The sequence below is a fragment of the Loxodonta africana genome, chromosome 3 (genome assembly GCF_030014295.1).
Source record: "Loxodonta africana isolate mLoxAfr1 chromosome 3, mLoxAfr1.hap2, whole genome shotgun sequence".
In the NCBI taxonomy this organism is placed as follows: Eukaryota; Metazoa; Chordata; class Mammalia; order Proboscidea; family Elephantidae; genus Loxodonta; species Loxodonta africana.
The window spans coordinates 34,456,382-34,477,451 of NC_087344.1; the positions used below are offsets into that span (position 1 = coordinate 34,456,382).

The 21,070-nt window shown below is 60.5% G+C and overlaps 2 protein-coding genes across 2 annotated transcripts; both read left to right on the plus strand.

Annotated features, from left to right (window-relative positions):
• The first annotated feature begins 202 nt into the window (after positions 1-202).
• Positions 203-8,286, plus strand: YJEFN3 (YjeF N-terminal domain containing 3). Its single transcript, XM_003413240.4, has 6 exons — positions 203-286; positions 4,494-4,602; positions 6,052-6,162; positions 6,368-6,481; positions 6,556-6,706; positions 7,992-8,286. Exons 1-6 carry the CDS (start codon positions 231-233, stop codon positions 8,195-8,197), a joined length of 747 nt encoding a protein of 248 aa, XP_003413288.2. The 5' UTR covers positions 203-230; the 3' UTR covers positions 8,198-8,286.
• A 585-nt stretch (positions 8,287-8,871) lies between these two features.
• CILP2 (cartilage intermediate layer protein 2) lies at positions 8,872-17,121 on the plus strand. The gene is made up of 8 exons (XM_064281034.1): positions 8,872-8,976; positions 9,940-10,038; positions 10,860-11,132; positions 11,560-11,709; positions 12,785-13,063; positions 13,302-13,410; positions 13,708-13,865; positions 14,143-17,121. Exons 1-8 carry the CDS (start codon positions 8,913-8,915, stop codon positions 16,476-16,478), a joined length of 3,468 nt encoding a protein of 1,155 aa, XP_064137104.1. The 5' UTR covers positions 8,872-8,912; the 3' UTR covers positions 16,479-17,121.
• The last annotated feature ends 3,949 nt before the right edge of the window (positions 17,122-21,070 follow it).

The following is a 21,070-nucleotide window of genomic DNA, read 5'->3' on the forward strand; positions in this document are numbered from 1 at the left end:
CAGGCCTCTGGGAATCCCCCTTCCCCCGCAAGCAGCTTTACTCATGCCGGAAAAGGGTTAAGCGCACCTGCACCCGCTGGCCAATGGCCGCGCTCAGCGCCTTAGCAGCGCCTTCTCGTTGGCGGGCGGTGCGGGGTGGGCGGGAGGAGGCGAGAAGGGGCCCAGCCTCTGAGGATGCGCTTAAAAGACGACCGAGGCGGCAGCCGCCACAGTTCTGCACTGATTCGGTCATGAACGCGGCCGGTCCAGACCTGGTGGAGGCGCCCGAGGAGCGGCGTTTCCTCAGGTGAGCTGGGGAGGGATTCCAGGAAGGGTGACTGACCGGGGTGGGGACCGGGGAATCGGAAGCCCATGGCGTGGATGCCAGATGGAGAGACCAGGCCTGCCGATGCCAACCTCTCTGAAACTGCATTGCCAGGGAAATTGTGTCCAAGACGGGCCCGCCTCCTCATGAATAATAATTTTGCATCATCAGCAGCACCGTGAGACCTCCCCCATTCATCCCCAGCTCAACAGGGCCCACTGCCGTTCCCTCCCTTCCAGGAACCCTGGCGCCCCAGGCCAGTTCCTCAAACTCTCACCACCCTTGGTGGTCCGCTAGCTACTCTCCCCTTGTCTAGAGGAGGAAACAGATTGGGGAAAGGAAGCCACTCTGCAGCCATGACTGGGGTGGAGTTTGGACAAAGGGATCACTTGCTAGTGGCGTGAGGAATTTAGGGTCCAGGACTGGAGGCTGTGGCTGTGTCTCCACCTTGTGCTTCGTCTTCCAAGCAATTGCAACATGGTATCTGGGCAGGGCTGTGGACCTCACTGGAGACCAGAGTGACCCAACAGCTCTTTGTCCAACTGCCTCTGCCCATTTGTCCCCTCAGCCCTTCTCAGGGTGAATATTGTCCAACGACTGGCTGACGTACAGATTTAGGCTAGAGATCCTGGCATGTCCTAGGCAGGGGAGGAGAACGTTCTAGGAGCTGTGACTTCGCCTGGTGGTGAGGCCTCAAATGCCAACTGAGGGGATGGAGTGCCACAGGGTGCATAGGAGCCAGAGCTCAGTGAGCAAGTAGGAGCAGAGGCAATCAGGTGGGAGACTAACAGTGATGTGGAGGTGGGGTCTGACCTCCACTAACTTCACAAGGAGGAAGGAGAATCAAGACCAACAGGCCAAAGCTGATTCCTATGAGGCAGAGGTCAGACATGCCTCCACCCTACAACCTTTTTACCAATTCTGACACCATCTGTCCCTACTGCAGCATTCTCTACTTCTCTGCTGGGTTTGATAATTCATTGCAATGGCCACACAGAACTCACAGACCATACTCACAATTATGGGGTTTACTCGGAAAGTAACAGGTTACTTCAGGATCAAGAAATACTCAGGATACAGTTCTTCCATCAGCACAGCCTCTTCTCAGCTGTGCTCACAGGCAGGTATCTCTCTGGCCCTTGGCCCAGCCTCTGCCCTGCTCAAGCAAATGTTACAAAGCTCTCTAGCTCTGCCAATAAGTGCCCGGGGCACCCTTTCTCCCAGGAAGCCTGGGCCGGAAGCCACTCAGCTCTCTTGCTCTGTGGGCTGGGAAGCCTACCGTGCTGTCTTTTGCTGGTCTCCTGGTTCCGCTGCCACTACTTCTCACTCTTGCTATTGCTGCACTACCGTCTCTTGCTGTCTTCCATGGTACAGCTACTGTACCAGGCTTACATCTCTCTCTCTCTCTCTCCATGTCTCCCTTTAAGCTTAGCAGGATGGTAAAACTAACCAATACCCTCACTAGGGTTCCACACACTTTGTTTGCATGTCCCTACCCCCACAAGGATGCCGTGCTCCTTATTTATATTAATAGCAAATTGTTCAATCCCCTTTGGTGGGCCACAAGCACCTTATTTGCATAGTCCCACCTAATCATTTGGTGGGAGTTACAAGGCCACGGCAAGAAAGGCCATATAAAATGATACATTGCACTGCAGAGATGCAATGGGGGGGGCTTGTAACCATGGTGAGGAGCTTGAATTTTATTCTCTGAGCAACAGGGAGCTGTAGAGGGGTTTGGGGCATGGGGTGATGGAATCTGGTGTTCAGGTATTCAAAGCCCCCTGCAGCTCATGTTGAGGAAGGAGACTGTTGTAGGCGCCCAGGTGAGCCGTGATGGTGGACCAGCGGGCAGAGGTGTGAGGGTGGAGAGAAGCAGATGGATTTAAGAGAAAGCTGGGAGTGTCTGACATGGACACACCACCCTGAGGGCTCTGCCTCCAAGAGAGTCCCTTCTCATGTGTGCTGCCTTCCTGGAAGCATTTGAAGTGTCAGACTCAGTTCCTTCTGGAACCAGGTCACGCAGCCCTTCTGAGGGAGGGATATCCTGGGGCCTTGCAGCTCCTCTCACCTGGGGGCCGAGTTTGGAGGAGCAAGAGGCATCCTTATAACTGCCCCCCTCCAAAGCCAAAGTTCCACCATAGCAGAATGGGTCTGACCTGCCCTGTATCCACCTCTTCCCTGGCCCTAATTCTCGTTCACGCTGCAGAGCTGCTACTGCCCCCCCCCTCACCCCCAGCCCTGGCTCCTGGCCTAGATGCCCTCTGCCCACCCAGGCCCCATTATCACTCTAATGACCAGTTATGCAGGAAGATTATGTTCCAAGTGGCTGCCAGTGATCAAAGCTTTAGGACAAAGCACTCAGGCGGGAGGGGGAGTGGAGGAATGGAGCCTTCCCACCCTCCTCTTCCTCTCCCCACCTTCATTCCGGGGCAGCAGCTGGAGCTGTCAGAAGATGAAGTTGAGGAGTGAAATATTTTCCCTGCTCACCTGATTCTTCATCACAAAATCACCTTCTCGGGTATTGTTTCCCAGGAGCTGACCTTTCACCTGGGCCAGCCTGCCAGCTCAGCCCTCTTTGTCCACTGTGACTTCCTTTTCTCCTCCTGGTTCTTTGCCCTCATCCTACATTGGCCACAGACAGGACCAGGTTTAAATCCAGCTCTGCTTGCTGGAGTGACTCAGACCATATGACTTCCCTGCCCTGAGCCCCGTTTCCCCCGTCTGCATGAACCCCCCAAGTTTGAGGTCCTGCCTGCCTTGTCCCCTTGTCTCTCTGCTCCAGCCACACTGGCCTCCCTTCTAGCCCTTAAATATGTCAGGCTGTTCCCACCATAGGGCCTTTGTCCGTGCTGTTCTTGCCACCTAGACTACTTCCCACAATGCTCCCGGCTACCTCCTCAAGGTGGCCTCCTAAACCCCCCCTCCCTGGATTATGCCCGACCTCCGCTCCTCCCACTGCTCTGGCCCTGATCCTGCTGCAAAATTAGCCAGAAGGTTGTCGTCTCCAAGGAAGGAATTTCAGACTTCATTCTGCCAAACCTATGCCATTTATAGGTCTGGCTTTGGTTTGCTTCTTGGTCCTGAGACACCAGAGGCTCACTCTTTGCAGCTCTAGAGACCATGGTGGAAGTCCTGCCTTTCTCATTTGCTTTCTCTGGGACCCTGGGCAAGCCACCTGGCTGCTCTGAGCTGGCATTTGTTCTCCCAGCTCTTCCGGGTCTGGTCATCATCATCATTTCTATTATCACACCCCCAGTGTCTGCTCTGCTGGGCTCAGGTGCTGTCCCCCAGCAGGAAGGGGCCTTGCTCCCCATCCTCCTGGCCTGGGAAAAGCTGGCATCAGGCTTAGATCCTGCCCAGGGTGAGGAGCATCTTCAAACCTCAATGCCAACTCTCCCTCTCTGCAGCCACCAAGCCTGGGCCTCTCAGAGACCCCCTCAGGAAGGGCTGGCTTGCCCCCTGCATCTGGAAGGGCCTCATGCCTGGTTTAATGTTCTTGACATTCTGAGTAATTTTTAGACAAGGAGCCCTGCCTTTCCTTCTGCAGAGCCTGCAAAGGAGGAAGCAAGACTCAGAGACGTGGAGACTGCCCAAGTCACTCAGCAATTTGGGTCTCTCTGGCTGCCAATATTTTAATTTTATCATTACCCTGAAGGGGGGAGCATCAAAAGACCTCATAGCTGCATGTCCCACATCCCCCTCCCTGAGCAAGCTGTGGAACTTCTCTGCATCCTTCAATAGCCCTCTCCCTTGGTTGCCCCCAGTCCCAGATCCCAGCGCCCTGGAGTTTGCTCAGCGGTTCCCACTCCTTGAAACCCCCTTATCGCCCCCCGTCAATGTCCTTCACGCTCTATTCTCTCCTCTGGGGCGTCTGTGTCTAGCGTCTCCGTTTTGGGGCAACCAACATCGGCTGCCATGCGCACTTGTGGCCACCAGGGGGCGCCCGCGCTTCAGGTGGCGGCGCAAACCTCCCGCTGCTTGCCAGGCTTACATTCTAACCGTTCGGATGGGGAAACTGAGGCAGGTTCCGCGCCTGAGAGGCTGCACCGGCGGGGGCCTGGGGAAGAGTCGTGGCCTGGCCTGGAACATTAGTGGGAAAGGCCCCTCTGAGTCTCTGCCTCTAGGTCTCTCTGTCTCTCCATCTCTCTGTGTCTCTGAGCATCTCTCTCTCGTCTCCGTCCCCCAGCACAGCAGAGGCAGCCGCCCTGGAGCGGGAGCTGCTTGAGGACTACCGCTTTGGGCGGCAGCAGCTGGCGGAGTTGTGTGGCCATGCCAGTGCCGTGGCTGTGACCAAGGTACCCTGACCCCTGGCCCCCAGCCCTGACCCCAACCAGACCATCATCCCACCAGGACTGAGGCCCAGCTGCATGACCCCTGTGGCAAGGACCATCCAGGGCCCAAGAGGCCCCTCTGCTTGGAGCTGCCCAGCCCCTCACTCAGATGGGGAAACTGAGGCCGAGAGAGAGTCATTGCTTGTCCAGCCCAAGCAGGAACTCAAGACCCAGGGGATCAGACAGGGTCAGGGCAGAGGCGGGGATCCCTAGAGGTACAGAGGCTGAGCAGCCACAGGAACAGTGCTGGGACCCTCAGCAGCAGGCACTGGTCCCTTGAGGGATGCTGGCTACTACAGCCTGAGCACCCCCAAACAATCCTGTGCCTCGGGGGTCAGAAGCAGAGCTGCAATTCCAACCCAGGCACATCCAGCCCCAGCCAGTGAATGTGAGGTGATGCTAGAGAAATAGCAATAATGATGATACCATGGAGCACTTTGTCATGTGTTCTGTGCCTCAGTTTCCTCATCTGAAGAGGGGTAATTAACAGCACGGTTAGTAATGTAAATGCCTTGGAAAAGGGCCTGGAGCAGAGTCAGGAAGCCTGGTGCTCGGAGGCCCCCATTCTACCTTCCCACTGAAAGCCCCACATCCTCTGATCGCAGTCGGGGGTTTGGGGCTAGGGGCCTGGCTGGGGTTGCAGGAGTGTTCAGGGTGGGTCAGGGCCACACTGAGACCTCGAGCAGGAGACTCGAAAGGGGAGTGAGTTGCCATCTCTGTAGTTCAAGGTTAGAGTACAGCTGGGTCCCCCTAGAACCACCCAGGACTTGGGAGATGCAATATCCCTTGTGTCTTCAGCCCACATGCCTGCCAGGCCATTGCTACTCCTGTTTGATAGAAGAAAAACTATGGCTGGGAGAGAAGGGGTGCCCAAGGCCTTGCAGAGTCAGAGCAGGGCTGGAATACCTCCAATGCCAGTGTCCTTAACTCCTAAGGTAAAGAGAGATGCACACACAGACAAACAGACAAAGTCTGTGAGAGACACAGACAGAGAGATGGAGGCACCAGGGCATCGTCGGGTTGGAAAGTATCCCTTTCTCCCCTCCGCCTTTGGGGCCTCCAGGAGGGCCAAGGCCTGGAAAGACTGGGTGGGGGGAAAGACTGTGGTGGAAAAAGGTGGAAGAATGTCTGCAACCCAGGCAGAGAATAAACAAACCACACTCGCGCTGGCCTGGTAGCTGGAGGCATGTTTTCCTGCATGGATTTGGCAGAGCCTGAGGCAAGGGCTCTTCCATGGAGAAACTGAGGCCCCAAAAGGACCATCCCCTCTCCCAGAACACCTCTCTCCTGTCCTCTCCCATTGCCTTCAGGCCCAAGCACCTGGTCTTTCCCTGCGCCAGGCCTCAGTTTCCCCACCTGAGCAAGGAGGGTTCTGAGCACCATGCCTTTGCCTCTACTGTGCCCCCTCCTCAGGTATTCCCCTTGGCGGCTCTCTCCCGGAAGCAGAGGACAGTGCTGGTTGTTTGTGGCCCGGAGCAGAATGGGGCAGTGGGGCTGGTCTGTGCCCGGCACCTGCGGATGTTTGTGAGTACCCAGGACCCTCGGGGTCTCCCCCACCTGGTCCCTGCAGAAGTCGCTTCCTCCCGTTGATAGTGTCCAAAACGGGGACATCGAGGCTTGGCCAGGTTCAAGAACGTGCCTAGCATTTGCCCTGGGCAGGGTCTGCTGCTAGGTGTATAGGCCTAGGGTCTAAGAGGACCGAGATGCTGACCCCCTTTTGCCCACCCAGGAGTATGAGCCAACCATCTTCTACCCTATGCGTTCGCCGGACCCATTGCACCAGGACCTGACCACCCAGTGTGAGAAGATGGACATCCCCTTCCTGTCATACCTGCCTGCAGAGGTCAGCTGTTGGTGGGCAGCTAAGGGCGGAGGTGGAGACTGCCGGGGGCTCCCTGACCCTGCCTACCCTCTCAGGTCCAGCTCATCAACGACGCCTATGGGCTGGTGGTAGATGCCATGCTGGGCCCTGGTGCAGCGCCGGGTGATGTCGGGGGCCCCTGCACTCGAGCCCTGGCCACGCTCAAGCTGCTATCCATTCCCCTTGTGAGCTTGGACATCCCTTCAGGCATGCTGGGTTGGGGGGTGCATTGGGCCTGGGGAGCATGGGTGGGGTCCCCACACCACGTCTCCTGGTGACCCTGGCTGGTCTGTCTGCTCTGAGCCTCAGTTTCCCCGGCATGGATGGAACGTCCACTCACTAAGGTCCAGGGTCACGCCCAACCTGTGGATGGGGAAGACCAAGGCTGCCACCCAAGTGACCTGGGCTGCCCCCCCACCTAGCCCTGCATGCCCAGTGCCCACTCTGGCCCAGTCCTCTGGGCAGACGTGAGCTCACTCAGCAAACGCCGCGCCTGCCCTGGCTGCCGCCCCATGCCTGCTGGAGCTATTAGGAGACGGGCAGACGGAACAAACAGCTGCCGGCCAACCGGACCCTCTGCGGGGGTGGCCAGACTCAGGGACAGCCCCCCAGCTCGAGGGAACCTAGGGCCATCCCAGCAGGGTGCCACAGAGCAGGGGGCTTCGAGGGGAGGTGGGGACCCACATTAGATGGGGAGGTGTCAGCTGTCTGGTCAGAGGGTGAAGGCTAGGGTCAAGGAAGGGAGGATTAAAGTCAGAGGGAGGAGCCAGGGGCTTCTAGGTAGTGGCCCAGGCTCAGGCCAGAGGGGGGAGAGAAGGCAGGGCCCCAAACTGACGATGAAGCCTAAGCCAGAGGTGGCAGAGGTTGAGGTTCATGAGGGGGAGCATGGGTCCTGCCAAGTTGAGGGGAAACAGGATGTAGTCTGAGGGTGCAGGCAGGGATTTCAGGTCAGAGGGAGGAGTCTTCAGTTAGAGGAGGAGAATATCTGCTCAATTCGGGTGGGGTGGGGGGTGTGTACTCTCAGGAGCAGGGAGACAGGTCTGATGGGGGAGATTGGGCTGAAGATGGAGGTGGGTCTGTCCTCCCAGTGGAGGGTGGGGGTCTGGTCAGCGGGGGGAGGCTGGGGTCTACCGGAGAAATCTGGGTGGAGAAGGGACTCAGGGTTGATGGTGAGGGAGGTCTGGGGACAGATGCCAGGTCAGAGCCAGAGAAAGGGCAAAGGTAAAAATGTTGTGGTCTGGTAACAGAGGCTGGGTCAGATGGAGAGGAAAACAGGGAAGGAGGGGGGAGGCTGGTCTGAGGGCAGAGGCTCATTCCTTGGGGAGACAGGTCTGACCAAGACTTTGATGGGGGAGAGGAAGCAGGAGGTGGGGCCCTCTTCTGAGGGCAGCGGCTCAGTGTGGGGGTGGGGAGGCCCCCTGTCTGGCAGGGGGTAGGCTTCTACTCTAAGGAAACCAACCCTGCCAGCTCCCGACTGCCCCTCCCCCCTCAGGCTGGGACGCAGAGACGGGCAGCGATTCTGAAGACGGGCTGCGGCCCGACGTGCTGGTGTCGCTTGCGGCGCCCAAGCGCTGCGCGGGCCGATTCTCCGGACGCCACCACTTCGTGGCTGGCAGGTTCGTGCCAGATGACGTGCGCCGCAAGTTCGCTTTGCGACTGCCGGGATACACGGGCACCGACTGCGTCGTGGCGCTGTGATGGACACCTGCCCGTAGCTTGGACCCCCGCCAATAAACAGATACCCCCCCACCTCGACGACTCCTTTGTACGCCAGGTCCGCCGCGGGGGTGGGCAAACTCCGGGAGGGACTTCCCACCTGTCCCACTGAGGCCCCAGCAGGGAAGGATGAAGGGTAGACATAGGGTGGAACTTCATGCCGCCGCCGCTCTCCCCACCCCCACCCCCCACCGCAGTCCTAGGTCGGAGGAAGGGAGGTTTGACTCAGGGACAGACTTCCCGCTAGCCTCCTAGAAAACTCCAGCCAGAAGAATGAAGGTTAGACTCGACAGGAGACTTCCAGCCAGTCTAAAAAACTGCCTAAAGCGCGAAGATTCGGGCAATTCGAGGCTGGAGAAGCCAGGCTAGGTCCAAGAAGGACTTCACGCCTGCAGTTTAGGGTCCCAAGGGGGGGATGGAGGGTGGACTCAGGGAGGGACTTCCCGCTGGCCAACTGGGTAAAGGGAATGCAGTCCAGCCTGAGGGCGGTGGCACAGCCGGACGCTCCGAAGGGGGCGACCCAGAGAGGTTGCGCGCTTGGCCGGTCACCCAGCGCCAGGGGAGGGGCTTGGATGGGGCGGGGCCTGCGGTCGCATCCCGCCCCCACCCTCTGCCGGTAGCAGCCGCCAGACTCGTGGGAGACCGGCCCCAGCGCGCCGCGGAGCCCGGATCTTCCCTCCGAAGCTCGGACCCAGCCATGGCGTCATTGCCGCCACTGCTCTGCCTCTGCGTCGCCGCCGCGCACCTGGTGGGGGCCCGAGGTGAGGCGCCCCCAGCCCAGCTCCCCAGGCGACAAATGCCTGACGGCCCGCCCTGAGTGCAGCCCCGCCCGGAGCGAGGACCAAGAGGTCCACGCGCTTCCCCGGGGCAGAGGGCCCACGGAGCTCCGGGACTGACCGGGGTAGGGAGGGGCCTCGTGCACTCATCCCACAGCGAAGAGACCGCAGGGGTCAGGGGCCCGGGACTGTGTATGAACGCCAGGCTCCTCCCGACTCCCAGGGCAGCGTGACCCCAGCATGGAGCCTTGAGTCCACCGGGCCCCAGGTCCCGGGCCGAAGGGGTCAGAACCGCCCCTACCCACGAAACCTACTCCCCGAACCCCTCCACACACACACTGCCCGGAGAAGAGCTTCCCGTCTCGGGAGAGCTCAGTGGGGCGGAGGACCGCCCACTTCTTAGATGGGTAGACTGAGGCTCCGAGGGAGAAGGGATTTGTCTGAGGTCACCCTGTCACCGCCTCCGCCCCGGGCCATCCTGGGCAGCTCCAGGCCTGAGAGGCCAGGCTAGATTTCAGAAAGGACTTTTCCTGGGCACCTTGGGCCCCAAGTAGAGGGATGGCGAGCGTGGAGGGTGGACTGGAGGGGGATTTCCGGCCGGCAAGATGATGAAGATCGCCTGTAGTACACCCTGAGGATGGGGACACAGCCAGATTGAACTCATGGAGGCCTAACCACCAAGGGGAAAGATCTGAGTCTCTGGGAGTGCAGTGAGACACGATTGACTCGAGCCCATCGGGTCAAGGCTCAGTGAAGGGGCTGGGAAAGCCTGGGAGGGGTTATGACAAGGCTTCCTGGAAGAGAGGGTGCAGCAGTCCCCGGGGGGTCAGCCAGTGGGTTGCGGCCTCTCAAAACCTGTTCTCTGTGCTGTAAAATGGGAATGATCAGGCCAGCACCCTGACTGAGAGGTGCCTCCTTCCCTCCTCCCACTGCTCACCTGTCCTGCAGATGCCTTCCCCATCGAGGAGCCCACAGGGACTGTGTGGGGGCTCCACAGGCAGTCGCCACTCTCTGGTCAGCCCTCACCAGCCCTGGAGAACTGGGAAGGTGAGTCAGACAGGGTCTGAGTCTGGCCCTGCTGGGTGAGCTGGGGGGGGGGGGGGTGGGTCATCTGAGGAGGGAACACAACGTGGTGAAGGGCCCAGGGCTGTTCGTGACCCCTAGATGTGGCAGCACCTGGAACTGGTGCCCCAAGAGGTCTAAGTAAGGCTGTTCAAGGAGGAAAAGGGCGGTGTGTGACAGAGGGGTGTATGTGTGGGGGTAACTACTTGCCCAGGTGATGCAGGGAGGCAAGTGCTCTGCAAACTGGGTCTCTGGTCTACTGACTGCTCTTGAGGAACAGAAAGGGGTAATCACCCCACGGGAGGATGATGCAAGCAGAAGCTGGGGCTGACCCTCCCGCCCCTGTAGGTCCTGGGCCTCCGTGAAATGGGAGCTGTCCAAGTGGGTGCAGCTGGGCAGTGAGCAAGGTCCAGTGTTAATGGGGTGCCGCCAGGCAGGGGCAACCAAAGCCAGGGATGGTGTCTTACTGGTCTCCCCTGCTGCGTTTATAGCTCCTCACACCCCAGAAACTCCGCTGAGGGTGGGAGGCAGGCTGAGGGGTGCTGGTCAGACAGCGCAAGATGCCAGCTGAGCCAAAGCTGATGTAGCAGAAGGCCATTACGGCTCCTTCTGCCCTGAAGGCTCTGGATTCTGGGCGGGATCGTGGGCGGACTGAGTAAGCTCGCGTTAAGGGTGAGGGTTCGGACAGCAGGTAAGGCCCATGCCATACAGAGGGTGACGGCCAGGCGGCTTGCCGCCCGATACGGGGGGCGGGTGATGGGAGCCGCCAGGCCCGGCTCGAGTCCCAGCGCGTGCGCTGCCCGCAGAGGCCAGCGAGTGGACGTCCTGGTTCAACGTCGACCACCCGGGCGGCGACGGCGACTTCGAGAGCCTGGCGGCTATTCGCTTCTACTACGGGCCTGCGCGCGTGTGCCCGCAGCCCCTGGCGCTGGAGGCACGCACCACAGACTGGGCCCTACCGGCCACCGTCGGCGAGCGCGTGCACTTGAACCCCACGCGCGGCTTCTGGTGCCTCAACCGGGAACAGCCGCGCGGCCGCCGCTGCTCCAACTACCACGTGCGCTTCCGCTGCCCTCTCGGTGAGGGCGGGGTCATGGTGGGCGTGACCGAGGGGCGGGGCCTGATATAGGACGGGCGTGGGTGGGGAGAGGGCGGAGCCTGAGAGCTACCTGTGGGAACGGCCTGGCCCGGTGGGCGGCACAAAGGGGTCGATGGGGTCTCTTGTGCGCCCCCAGGAGGGCGGCTCCCTTCCCGTCGCCCTCATTCGCTCCTTTGTACCCGCACCGGCATGTGGGGGTGTTTGTTGAGCCCCATATGTGCGATGCGCACAGCAGGCCCAACCTCGGGGAGGTGATCTGGGGTCAGGGAGGTGGGGCAATACCTGCAGAGCACCTTCGACAGGTGCATCTGGGGGCGCAGTCCTCCAGTCCCTACATCGTCCCTGGTTCCAGGAACCGCGGTCCCCGGCGGGCGGCCGCCTGACTTTCCTCCCCTCCCTCCCCGCAGAGGCTGCGTGGGGCGCGTGGGGCCCGTGGGGTCCCTGCTCAGGGAGTTGTGGGCCAGGCCGTCGCTCGCGCCGCCGCAGCTGCCCGGTTGAAGACAAGTGTCCCGGGCGTCCGCTGGAGGCGCAGAAGTGCGTGCGGCCTCGGTGCCCAGGTAGGAGGGGCGGGGCCTTGGGAGGGGCGGGGCCTTGAGAGGGCGGGATCTGGAGATGAGAATTAGGTGCGGTGTCTGGAGAGAATAGGGTTACGGGATACAGAGGGGAGGGGAGGGTTAGGGGCGGGGCCTGCATAGGATAAGAGGGGCCTGTTGAGGGAAGTGCCTACAAGGGTTAGGGGCGGGGTCGAGAAAAGTGGGGAGTTAGGTGTGAGAGTTAGAAGGGTGGGGCCTGGAGGGGGCGTGGCTTGGAGGGCCCGAGCGCTGGGGACCCTTGAGGCCTGGCCCCTCCTTTCCCGCCGGGGCCCGAGGGGCACTGGGGAATGTGCATATCTGAGCGGTGAAGGCTAACATTTCTGGAGGGGAAGTCTTGTGCAGGCACGGACAGATCCGAGAGCGCGCTTCCTCGTGTGCAGGGCCAGGCACACGGGGGTGGGTTCTGCACGGATACATACGCAGGAGCGGGGTCTACACTCTCCGGGTGCACGCGCTCGTGGCGTCCGCAGCCCCGCCCGAACCCACGCCCACGCAGACACGCGCTCACACCCTTGCAGGCACCAGGCTGGCCAGGAGGCGACTGGAAATTCCGCCAGGCCTGTGCTCCATAAACATGTTCTGGCAGCCCTGGGCCTGTGGTGCTGTGGTGGGGTGGGGGAGCCCAGTGGCCAATGGGGCAGTGGGGCCCCCACCCCACCCCCGCCTGGCTCTGCCCTTTCTGCGCCTCTTCCCTGAAGTTTCCAGTGGAATTTTCCATTTTATGGAGAAACCGCGGGATTGGAAAGGGAGAGAGAAGTTCTGAACCCAAGACCTGGTCCTTAGCTGGGCCTCCAGCCCCTGCCTGGAAGGTTTCTCTCCGAATGGAGGGGAATCCTCCGCCCTTAAAAAGGCCCTTATTTTCTCATGTTCTGTCTGGACCCCAGGTCCCTGCCCTGACCCACCCCTGATCTCTCAGCCTGGCTCACTTACACTAGGGCCCGCTCTGAGGGAGCACAAGGGGGATCGGGGTGTGAGTGACTGACTGAGAGGATAAGCTCCTTCGGGGCCCCTCTGCCCTGCTGCTCCCTGTGTCCCCCAGGGTGCAACCCTGACACCTGTGGATGCCCCAACCATGTCCTCCTGGGCGTGGTGGTCACCCGATCTGGGCGACCATTACCAGGAGCAAGGGTCTTCCTGCGAGGCCAGCCAGGCACCTTGGCCACTAGTGATGCCCATGGAACCTTCCGGGTGCCCGGCATTTGTGCCAGCAGCCAGGCCAACATCAGTGCCCAGGTGGACGGCTTCTCTGCAGGCGTGGCCCAGGCCCAGGCCAACAGCTCCTTCTCAGCTGTGGTCACCATTGTTCTTAAGAAGTTGGGTAAGCATTTGGGGGTAAGGGGCATGGGGATGCAGAGGGAGTGGGGAGGAAATTTGAGGTGACACAGAGCACTGGGGGAGGAGGTGCAGAGTGAGGTCCCTGGGGAGGAGGTCAGACATCCAGTCACCAGTCATGTCACACAGTTACTGAGCAAGACAGGAGGAGGATGGAGTTGAGGGAAGGGGGGCTGGGAGGAGTGGGAGGGGCAGGGCCCTGACCTCTGCTCCCCTCTCCCCAGGGAAGCCATACCTGATGAAGCACCCTGAGTCCCGAGTGCGAGAGGCAGGCCAGAATGTGACCTTCTGCTGCAAAGCTGCAGGCACCCCTACACCAAAGAAATACTCCTGGTGAGGCCTGCCCCATGCCCAAGGGCCTTTGTGTGGCCTTGGGGTAGGCATGGATTTCCCCAAGACACTTGATTCTCAGAGATTGTCCAGAAATGACCACAGCCATGGTTCACCATTCGGAAAGGAGGAGTCTTTGCTGGGTGGGTGGGAGCAGGGCTGAGCCCCTTTTGTGGGTGAGGACACTGATCTTGCTTCCACTCATCCTGAGGCCCCTCTGGAACTTTCTGGCCCACGGGGTGGGGGTAGACGCATCCCTCCCCTGCACCAGGGCCCCATCTGTTCCTACCTGCCACCCAGGTTCCACAACGGGACCCTGCTGGACAGGAGAGAGCTTGGGTATGGGGCCCAACTGGAGCTGCGGGGACTGCGCCTGGACCAGGCGGGCACCTACCATTGCAAGGCCTGGAATGACGTGGGCACCATCCGCTCGGCTACTGCCTGGCTCACTGTGCTGGGTGAGCAACCCAGCCTCTAGGCTGTCCCTGACCCCAGGCTGAGGCCTGGGCTCCCTGTTCACTGATCCTAGGCCCCTCTGAGCACTGACCCTGGGCTGAGCCCCTGCCCCCAGTCCTTACCTAGGTTATGGCTAGCCCTGGGATGACCCCTGACCCCTGGGCTGGGCCTCTGGCCCCAGTTCTTACCTGGGTAATGTTCTAATCCTGGGCTGACTCTGACCCCTGAGTTGAGTTCCTGATTCCAGACGCAGTCTTCATTGTCTTTTCTTGCCCCTAGCCCCGGGCCAGCCAGCCTGCGACCCCAAGCCCCTAGAGCACCTGATCAAGCTCCCAGATGATTGCGGTCAGCCAGACGGCAGCCCTGCCTACCTGGATGTGGGCCGCTGCCCCGATGTGCGCTGCCCTGGCCCCATGGTCTCTGGCCCCCGGTGCGGGGACACCAGCACCCGCTGCTGCTCTGTGCAGCGCTTGCAGAGCCGGGCAGTCCACTGCTCTGGCTATGTCCTTCCTGTGAAGGTTGTGGCCGAGTGTGGCTGCAAGAAGTGCCTACCCCCACGGGCCTTAATTCGGGGCCGTGTGGTGGCTGCCGACTCGGGGGAACCCCTGCGCTTCGCCCGCATCCTGCGAGGCCACGAGCCTATCGGCTTCACCTCCTATCAGGGCGATTTCACTATTGAGGCGCCACCATCCCCAGAGCGCCTGGTGCTGACCTTCCTAGATCCCAGTGGTGAGTTTGTGGACGCCATCAGGGTTCTGCCGTTTGATCCATGGGGTACTAGTGTGTACCACGAGGTCAAGGCCATGCGGAAGCGACTCCCGGTCATCTTGGATGCCACTCAGAGCAACAGGATCCCACTTGGTGAGCTGAGAGACCAGGCCCCTATGGGCGAGCTTGTCCTGCCTCCAGGGGCATTCCGCTTTGCTGATGGCCGGCCCTACATGGGTGCTGTGGAGGCCCGGGTGACCTTCGTGGACCCCCGCGACCTGGCCTCTGCAGCCGCTGCCCCCAGCGACCTGCGCTTCCTGGACCGTGATGGGGAGTTGGTGCCGCTACGCACTTACGGCATGTTCTCTGTGGACCTCCGTGCCTCCAGCTCTGGGGAGCAGCTGCAGGCCGGGCCCATGGCCGTGCGTGTGGCTGCTGGGCAGATCCACATGGCCGGCCACGCGGAGGCACTCAGGCTGTGGTCGCTGGACCCCAGCACGGGCCTGTGGGAGGAGGAGAGCCATTTCCAGCGTGAGGTGCCTGCTGGCCGCCGGGTACGCCGGGAGGAGCGGGTCTTCCTGGTGGGTAACGTGGAGGTTCGTGAGCGGCGCCTGTTTAACCTGGATGTGCCTGAGCGCCGCCGATGCTTTGTGAAGGTACGCGTCTATGCCAACGACAAGTTTACGCCCAGCGAGCAGGTGGAAGGCGCTGTTGTCACGCTGGTCAACCTAGAACCTGCACCCGGCTTCTCAGCCAACCCCCGTGCCTGGGGCCGCTTTGACAGTGCCGTCACTGGCCCCAACGGCGCCTGCATCCCTGCTTTCTGCGACGAAGAACAACCTGATGCCTACACTGCCCTTGTCACGGCTACCCTGGGGGGTGAGGAGCTGGAGCCCCCACCCTCCCGGCCCCGCCCACTTCCATCTGCCGTGGGCGTTACCCAGCCCTACCTGGACAGGCTGGATTACAGGCGCACCGACCACGAGGACCCTGCTTTTAAGCGAAACGGCTTCCGTATCAACCTGGCCAAGCCCAGGCCTGGCAACTCCGCTGAGGCCCGAGGGCCTGTGTACCCCTGGCGCAGCCTGCGTGAGTGCCAGGGGGCCCCGGTGACTGATAGCCACTTCCGCTTCGCCCGTGTGGAGGCCGATAGGTATGAGTACAACGTGGTGCCTTTCCGTGAGGGTGCGCCTGCCTCCTGGACCGGTGACTTCCTGTCCTGGTGGCCCAACCCACAGGAGTTCCGGGCCTGCTTTCTCAAGGTGCGCATCCAGGGCCCCCAGGAGTACATGGTCCGTGCCCACAGTGCCGGGGGCAGCCACCCACGCACCCAGGGCCAGCTCTACGGGCTGCGGGACGCCCGCAGTGTCCGAGACCCCCAGCAGCCCGGCACATCTGCCGCTTGCGTGGAGTTCAAGTGCAGTGGGATGCTGTTTGACCAGCAGCAGGTGGACAGGACACTGGTGACCATCACACCACAGGGCAGCTGCCGTCGCATGGCCATCAACACACTGCTGAGGGACTACCTGGCCAGGCACCCCCCACCTGCACCGACCGATGACCCCACCACCTTCTCTATGCTGGCTCCACTGGACCCCCTGGGACACAACTACGGTGTCTATACTGTCACTGACCAGAGCCCACGGCTGGCCAAGGAGATCGCCATCGGCCGCTGCTTCGATGGTTCCTCCGACGGCTTCTCAAGAGAGATGAAGGCTGATGCTGGCACTGCGGTCACTTTCCAGTGCCGGGAGCCACCCACCGGCCGGCCCAGCCTCTTCCAGCGGCTGCTGGAGTCCCCAGCAGCAGCGCTGGGTGACATCCGCCGGGAGATGGGTGAGGTGGCCCGAGGCCAGGCTCGTGCCACTGGCTCCCTCCGTACCCGCCGGGGCAGGGCCCGGCAGTGACTGGCACCGATGGCTTCCCACTGCCTCCCCTGACTCCTCCTTCCCCAGGAAGTCCCTCCTTCCCCCCAAGGCTTCCTACCCCATGTTCCTGGCCAAGCACCTTCCCCGTCCACTCTTCTCTGCCCAGAATTCAGTGCCAGCCAATCAAGGAGAGAACTCAGGTGTGTCCATGGGCACCCCGGGGTGTTGAGGGGGACCAGGCAGGCAAGATTGGATTTTGCCCTAACTGTAAACCCCCTCACCCTAGAGCCGTAGAAGTGGTGGCTCTTGGCTAATGCCATTTTCTATTTTAATGTTGATTTTGATTTGATCTCAGATATTCTGCCTCTGTTGTTCAAGGGAAGGCCTTGGGGTTTCCCATCTGGGCAAGAAGTACCTCCGCCTGCTATTGAGCTCCGTGATGTATCGGGACTTTATTGGGGCTCCTGCCCCAAGCTCTGATCTCGGGGTTATTTATTGGGACCAACCCTGTGGGGCTGGTCTCTGAGTGAGTGGGGTCCAGGGCTGGGGCTGGTGGTGCTGGGGGAGGTGCTGGGGCAGGAGGCATAGTCCTAATGCGGTTGGTGCATGGAGACCCCGGGCTGGGGCAGGTGCTTGGTACTCAATTAAAATTGCTTTATTTTCAGTCTGGCATCTGGGACTGTGGGGCTGCCAAGCACAGACACACCTTCACAGGCAGAAACACTCGAGACACACAAACACGCATGTGCAGGTGTCTCGGTGGCCCCATGTGACAGACGCATGTCCAGGCTGTGCGTGTACAGAGACACCGTGAACTGCCAAGCTTGTCCGACCGTAACTGCTGAATACGGTAGCAGTTGCTGCCCTGGCCTTGGCTGCCATGGGCAATGGCTCCCGTCTGGTTGTGCGCCTGGGGCTGGAGCAGGCAGCAAGGGGCCCTGGCAGGGGTACCCCTGGGTCAGGCTGGGCAGATGTGGCTGTAGCCAGCCTACCCTGGATTCCACCCACTGAGCCTGGCCACACCTCAGCCACGTGTGACCACTGCAGGACCTTCAACATGGGGGCAGCAAGGCCACAGCCACTGTTCACCACTCTGTGCCCCGTGAGGCGGGCACTGTTCTGACTGCATCCCCATCTTGCAGAAGGAGAAACTGAAGGCCGGAAAAGACAGGCTTGGGCTGTCTTTAGCTCTCTCTAGCTGTCACAGCCTCACCAGGGCATAGCTGGGGTGCCTGGGTCCTGGAGGAGCCCTGATGGCCTGGAGCCCCATCAGGTGTACCAGAGAACCTCTGGGGCCTGGAGTGGAGGCTGGTGGGGCTGCCAGGGAGGCCTGGGGTGGGAGGAGTGCCCAGAGAAGTCAGGGGCCTGTGTGGGGGTGACCTGCCCAGCCTTCAACGCACCCACCAACTCCTCCGTCCACCACTTGTCCAACCCTTGCCCACCATCTGTCCATCCAGAGCTTAGAGATGTCTGTCTGTGCCAGCACCAGAGTCCCCAAAAGAACCTAGCTTTGGGGGCAGATAGACTCGCACGTAGACCCCAGCACCTTGGTGGAGTCAGTGCTCAGTTCACTGATTCCCTGATCCCGCCTTCTCTTACATCTGGCCAGACCTGTGTCTCAGGCCTTGACACCCTCAAACCTTTCCTAGCCCCATTTGCTCAGGCCAGTTCCCCTCCTGGGAACATCATTATCTCTGCCCTGAGAGCAACTCGGGGTCCTGGCGTGGGGGAGTGGAGAGAACCTGGCAAGTCCAAGAGCACCAGCTTGGTCTCTGAAGGTAGGCCCCAGGGCCCTTCGGAGTCAAGCTTTGGGGAGCCCCAGGCCACAGCACCCCAGCTATGCCCTGGTGAGACTGTGACAGCTAGACAGGGGCCAGGCATTTATCTAGAACTTACTGTGCATCTCCCAGTAACCCACACCCCAGCCTCAGTGGCTCGGAGCGGGTAGCCCCTACGCCCACGGCAGCATGGACAGGACCTGTCTGCCCCAGAGCCCTGCTCAGGACTGCCTGGTGGGCCCTGGGGACCAGCAGAGTAGGGGCAGGGCCCGGGCTGGCTGGGGTTCTCAGGCCGAGGGTGATGAGGTGTCAGGCTCCGTGGCCAAATACCTTTCATTGAGAAAGTATTGAGGCTGCGGCTGGTGCCAGGCAGGAGCAGCCGGGTTTGGGGAGAGTAGTAGTTCTGGCCCTGGTCCCCTTTCCCTGAGAGTGGGTTCTGGTGGGTGGGAGCCTTCCTGAAGCCCCCTTCCCGAATCTGGGCCGGGGTGAGCAGGGCCCCCCAAAGGAAGCAGGCCTAGGAGGGCTTTTGGATGGAAGTGCAGCCCAAGCGAGTCTCTCGGCACGGGGCCTGGAATTGCCACCTCAGCGTGTAGTGCCGGCCTCTTCCCTAATGCCTGCTGGCCACTCTCCAAGGGGGCAGTGTTTGGCCCCAGTTTCCAGAAGAGGAAACTGAGGCTCCAAGAGAAGGAAGCCATCACTCTGAGCCAAGAGACTGTGGTTTGTTTGCCTACTCCATCCCTCATTGCTGCCAGGACCCGCCCACCCCCTCCTGGAACAAGGGCTGATCTACCTCCTGGTAAATCCATTCCCCCTCAACAGGGGCTGCCAAACCTCACCCCCTCGATGTGGGGGAGGAGTTGGGGGGTGTATAGCCCCCCCCCAGAGACCCCCGGCTCCAGCCGCCTGGGGTCAGCCCAGGGCACAAGGAGGGCTTTCGTCTGCCCACAGTATTTTAGACTTTTATAATTTTAGAACCAGGGGTTCTTAAAATTCCTAGCACCACAAGGGGAGAAAAATCTTGGATCGGTAAAATGCTTAGAACAAGAGTCTTAAAACCACAGAACCCATGAGAAAGACAAAATCAAGCACATGTTGAGTACTGACTGGATGCAAGCCCCACCCCAAGTTCTAATTTAAGAGCATTTAATGTTGGTTTGAGACCCCAAAATGTGCTTTTCAGGAGAATCCCCGACCCCATTTCACAGTTGAAGTGACTTGCTGAGGCTCACACAGCAAATGGGAGAAGCACGGGGCCGGGGAAAGGGCAAGGTTTACTGGTATAGGGCACATGGACTCTGGGTCTTGAAGGATGTATAGGAGTTTACCAGGTGGTCAAGGCAGGAAGGAATTTCATGCAGTAGAAAAGGCTTAGGAGGGCAGGAAGAATAGCAGCAGGGAAACATGAAAGGAGGTCAGCATGCCCTTGAATCCTGAGTGAAAAGCCCAAGCTCACTCTGGAGGGCAATAGTGAGCCACAGAAGGTGCTAGAGCAGGGGAGGGTTACACAGTTTCTCATAATAAAGACTCCCCTTAGAGCTGTGTGGGGATCAGCTTGTTGGGAAGTGTTTCTTTTCTGGAACTGAGGTCTGTCCCATCCTACGTGGCAGCCCCTGCAGGGTCCAAATCCTGTGGCCCAGCCCCCACCCACCACCACCTCCAGTCCTGGCTGATCACCCCTGGCTCCTCCAACCTGGCGTGGCCACCCACCAATTTCCGGTCCTGTCTGTCTCTCTCATCAGCCTTCTGGGTTGGGTATGATCCAGTCTCAGACCCCAAAGCCTGCCTATAGCCAGCCTGGCAGAGAGACCTAGCTTCAGTTGGGGGTGGGGGAAAATATGAGCTTTAATGGTGGAAACAAAGGCGGGGTGCCAGCAGAGAAAGAGCATCCCAGGTGAAGGCTGGTGTCCTGCTGCTGCCTGACCCCACCCCCACCCCTCAGGGGAGGAGCTGGGAACAGGGGAACTGAGCAGGCTTGATTACACATGATCCCAGCACATGGACCTAGTCTGAGGGAGGAGGCAGAACTAGGCACAGGTATCCCAGCCTGTGGCGTCAGGATCAGTCCATAGGGAGCGCCAGGGGCTGTGAAAACCCAGAGGAGAGAGGCCATCGCAGCACCAGTTCCTCAAGGGAGGAGACTGGAGGAGGTTCTGACCCCAGACGCTGGGGAGAAGCAGAGACCGATTCTGGGGGTGGACACCAGGAGATAGGCACAGTCCCACTCAGATCACATAGACCCAGACCCACAGTAGCACCACCATCCCCACTCCTGGTCACACCCTGTCATGTTCACAGTCACCATTCTGTTCCACCTTCACCCTCAGTCACCCTGGGGAGTGTGCAGCTGTGAACGCGGGAAATAGCCCCCGCATGGGGTCATGGTCAGCTCATCCACTTTCCACATAGTAGACACAGCGTGGTCGCCCACACTTAGGATACACTAGACCTGCAGATGCTGGGCAGCCAGTATCAGGCCCCAAAGTTAGCTCCCCCAGGCACAACTGGCCACCACCTCAACTAGGTGCACACAGCACCTTCCCCCCTCCTGGGGCCCTGGGACTGGATGGGGTTTAGGGGGCACAGAAGGCCTCAGGGTCCCAACTACTTTTCCAGGGAAGTCCTGAATCCCTTCCTGCTGACTCAGCCAGGGGCCGGACCACTCAGTGCTGCCAAACCTCAGGTATGTCCTCGAAGGCTGCCTGGCGGGGCTGGATCAAGGGGGGCACCCAGGCCCCATATGGAGATGGAGATTTAATGGTAGACCCCAGGGCCTGGTGCCAGCACCGTGGAGGCAGACGCCTGCTGCCTGCACCCCAGCTATTCCTGGTTGAGGATTGGGGGAGCAGGGCATCC

What these genes read in the sequence shown, in the direction of transcription:
- CILP2 (XM_064281034.1), top strand. Translation starts at nt 8,913, where the DNA reads ATGGCGTCATTGCCGCCACTGCTCTGCCTCTGCGTCGCCGCCGCGCAC. An exon ending in GCGCTTCCGCTGCCCTCTCG is followed by an intron (nt 11,133 to 11,559) that starts GTGAGGGCGGGG and finishes CCCTCCCCGCAG; the next exon opens with AGGCTGCGTGGGGCGCGTGG. An exon ending in CGTGCGGCCTCGGTGCCCAG is followed by an intron (nt 11,710 to 12,784) that starts GTAGGAGGGGCG and finishes TGTGTCCCCCAG; the next exon opens with GGTGCAACCCTGACACCTGT.
- YJEFN3 (XM_003413240.4), top strand. Translation starts at nt 231, where the DNA reads ATGAACGCGGCCGGTCCAGACCTGGTGGAGGCGCCCGAGGAGCGGCGT. An exon ending in GTGCCGTGGCTGTGACCAAG is followed by an intron (nt 4,603 to 6,051) that starts GTACCCTGACCC and finishes CCCCCTCCTCAG; the next exon opens with GTATTCCCCTTGGCGGCTCT. An exon ending in CCCGGCACCTGCGGATGTTT is followed by an intron (nt 6,163 to 6,367) that starts GTGAGTACCCAG and finishes TTGCCCACCCAG; the next exon opens with GAGTATGAGCCAACCATCTT.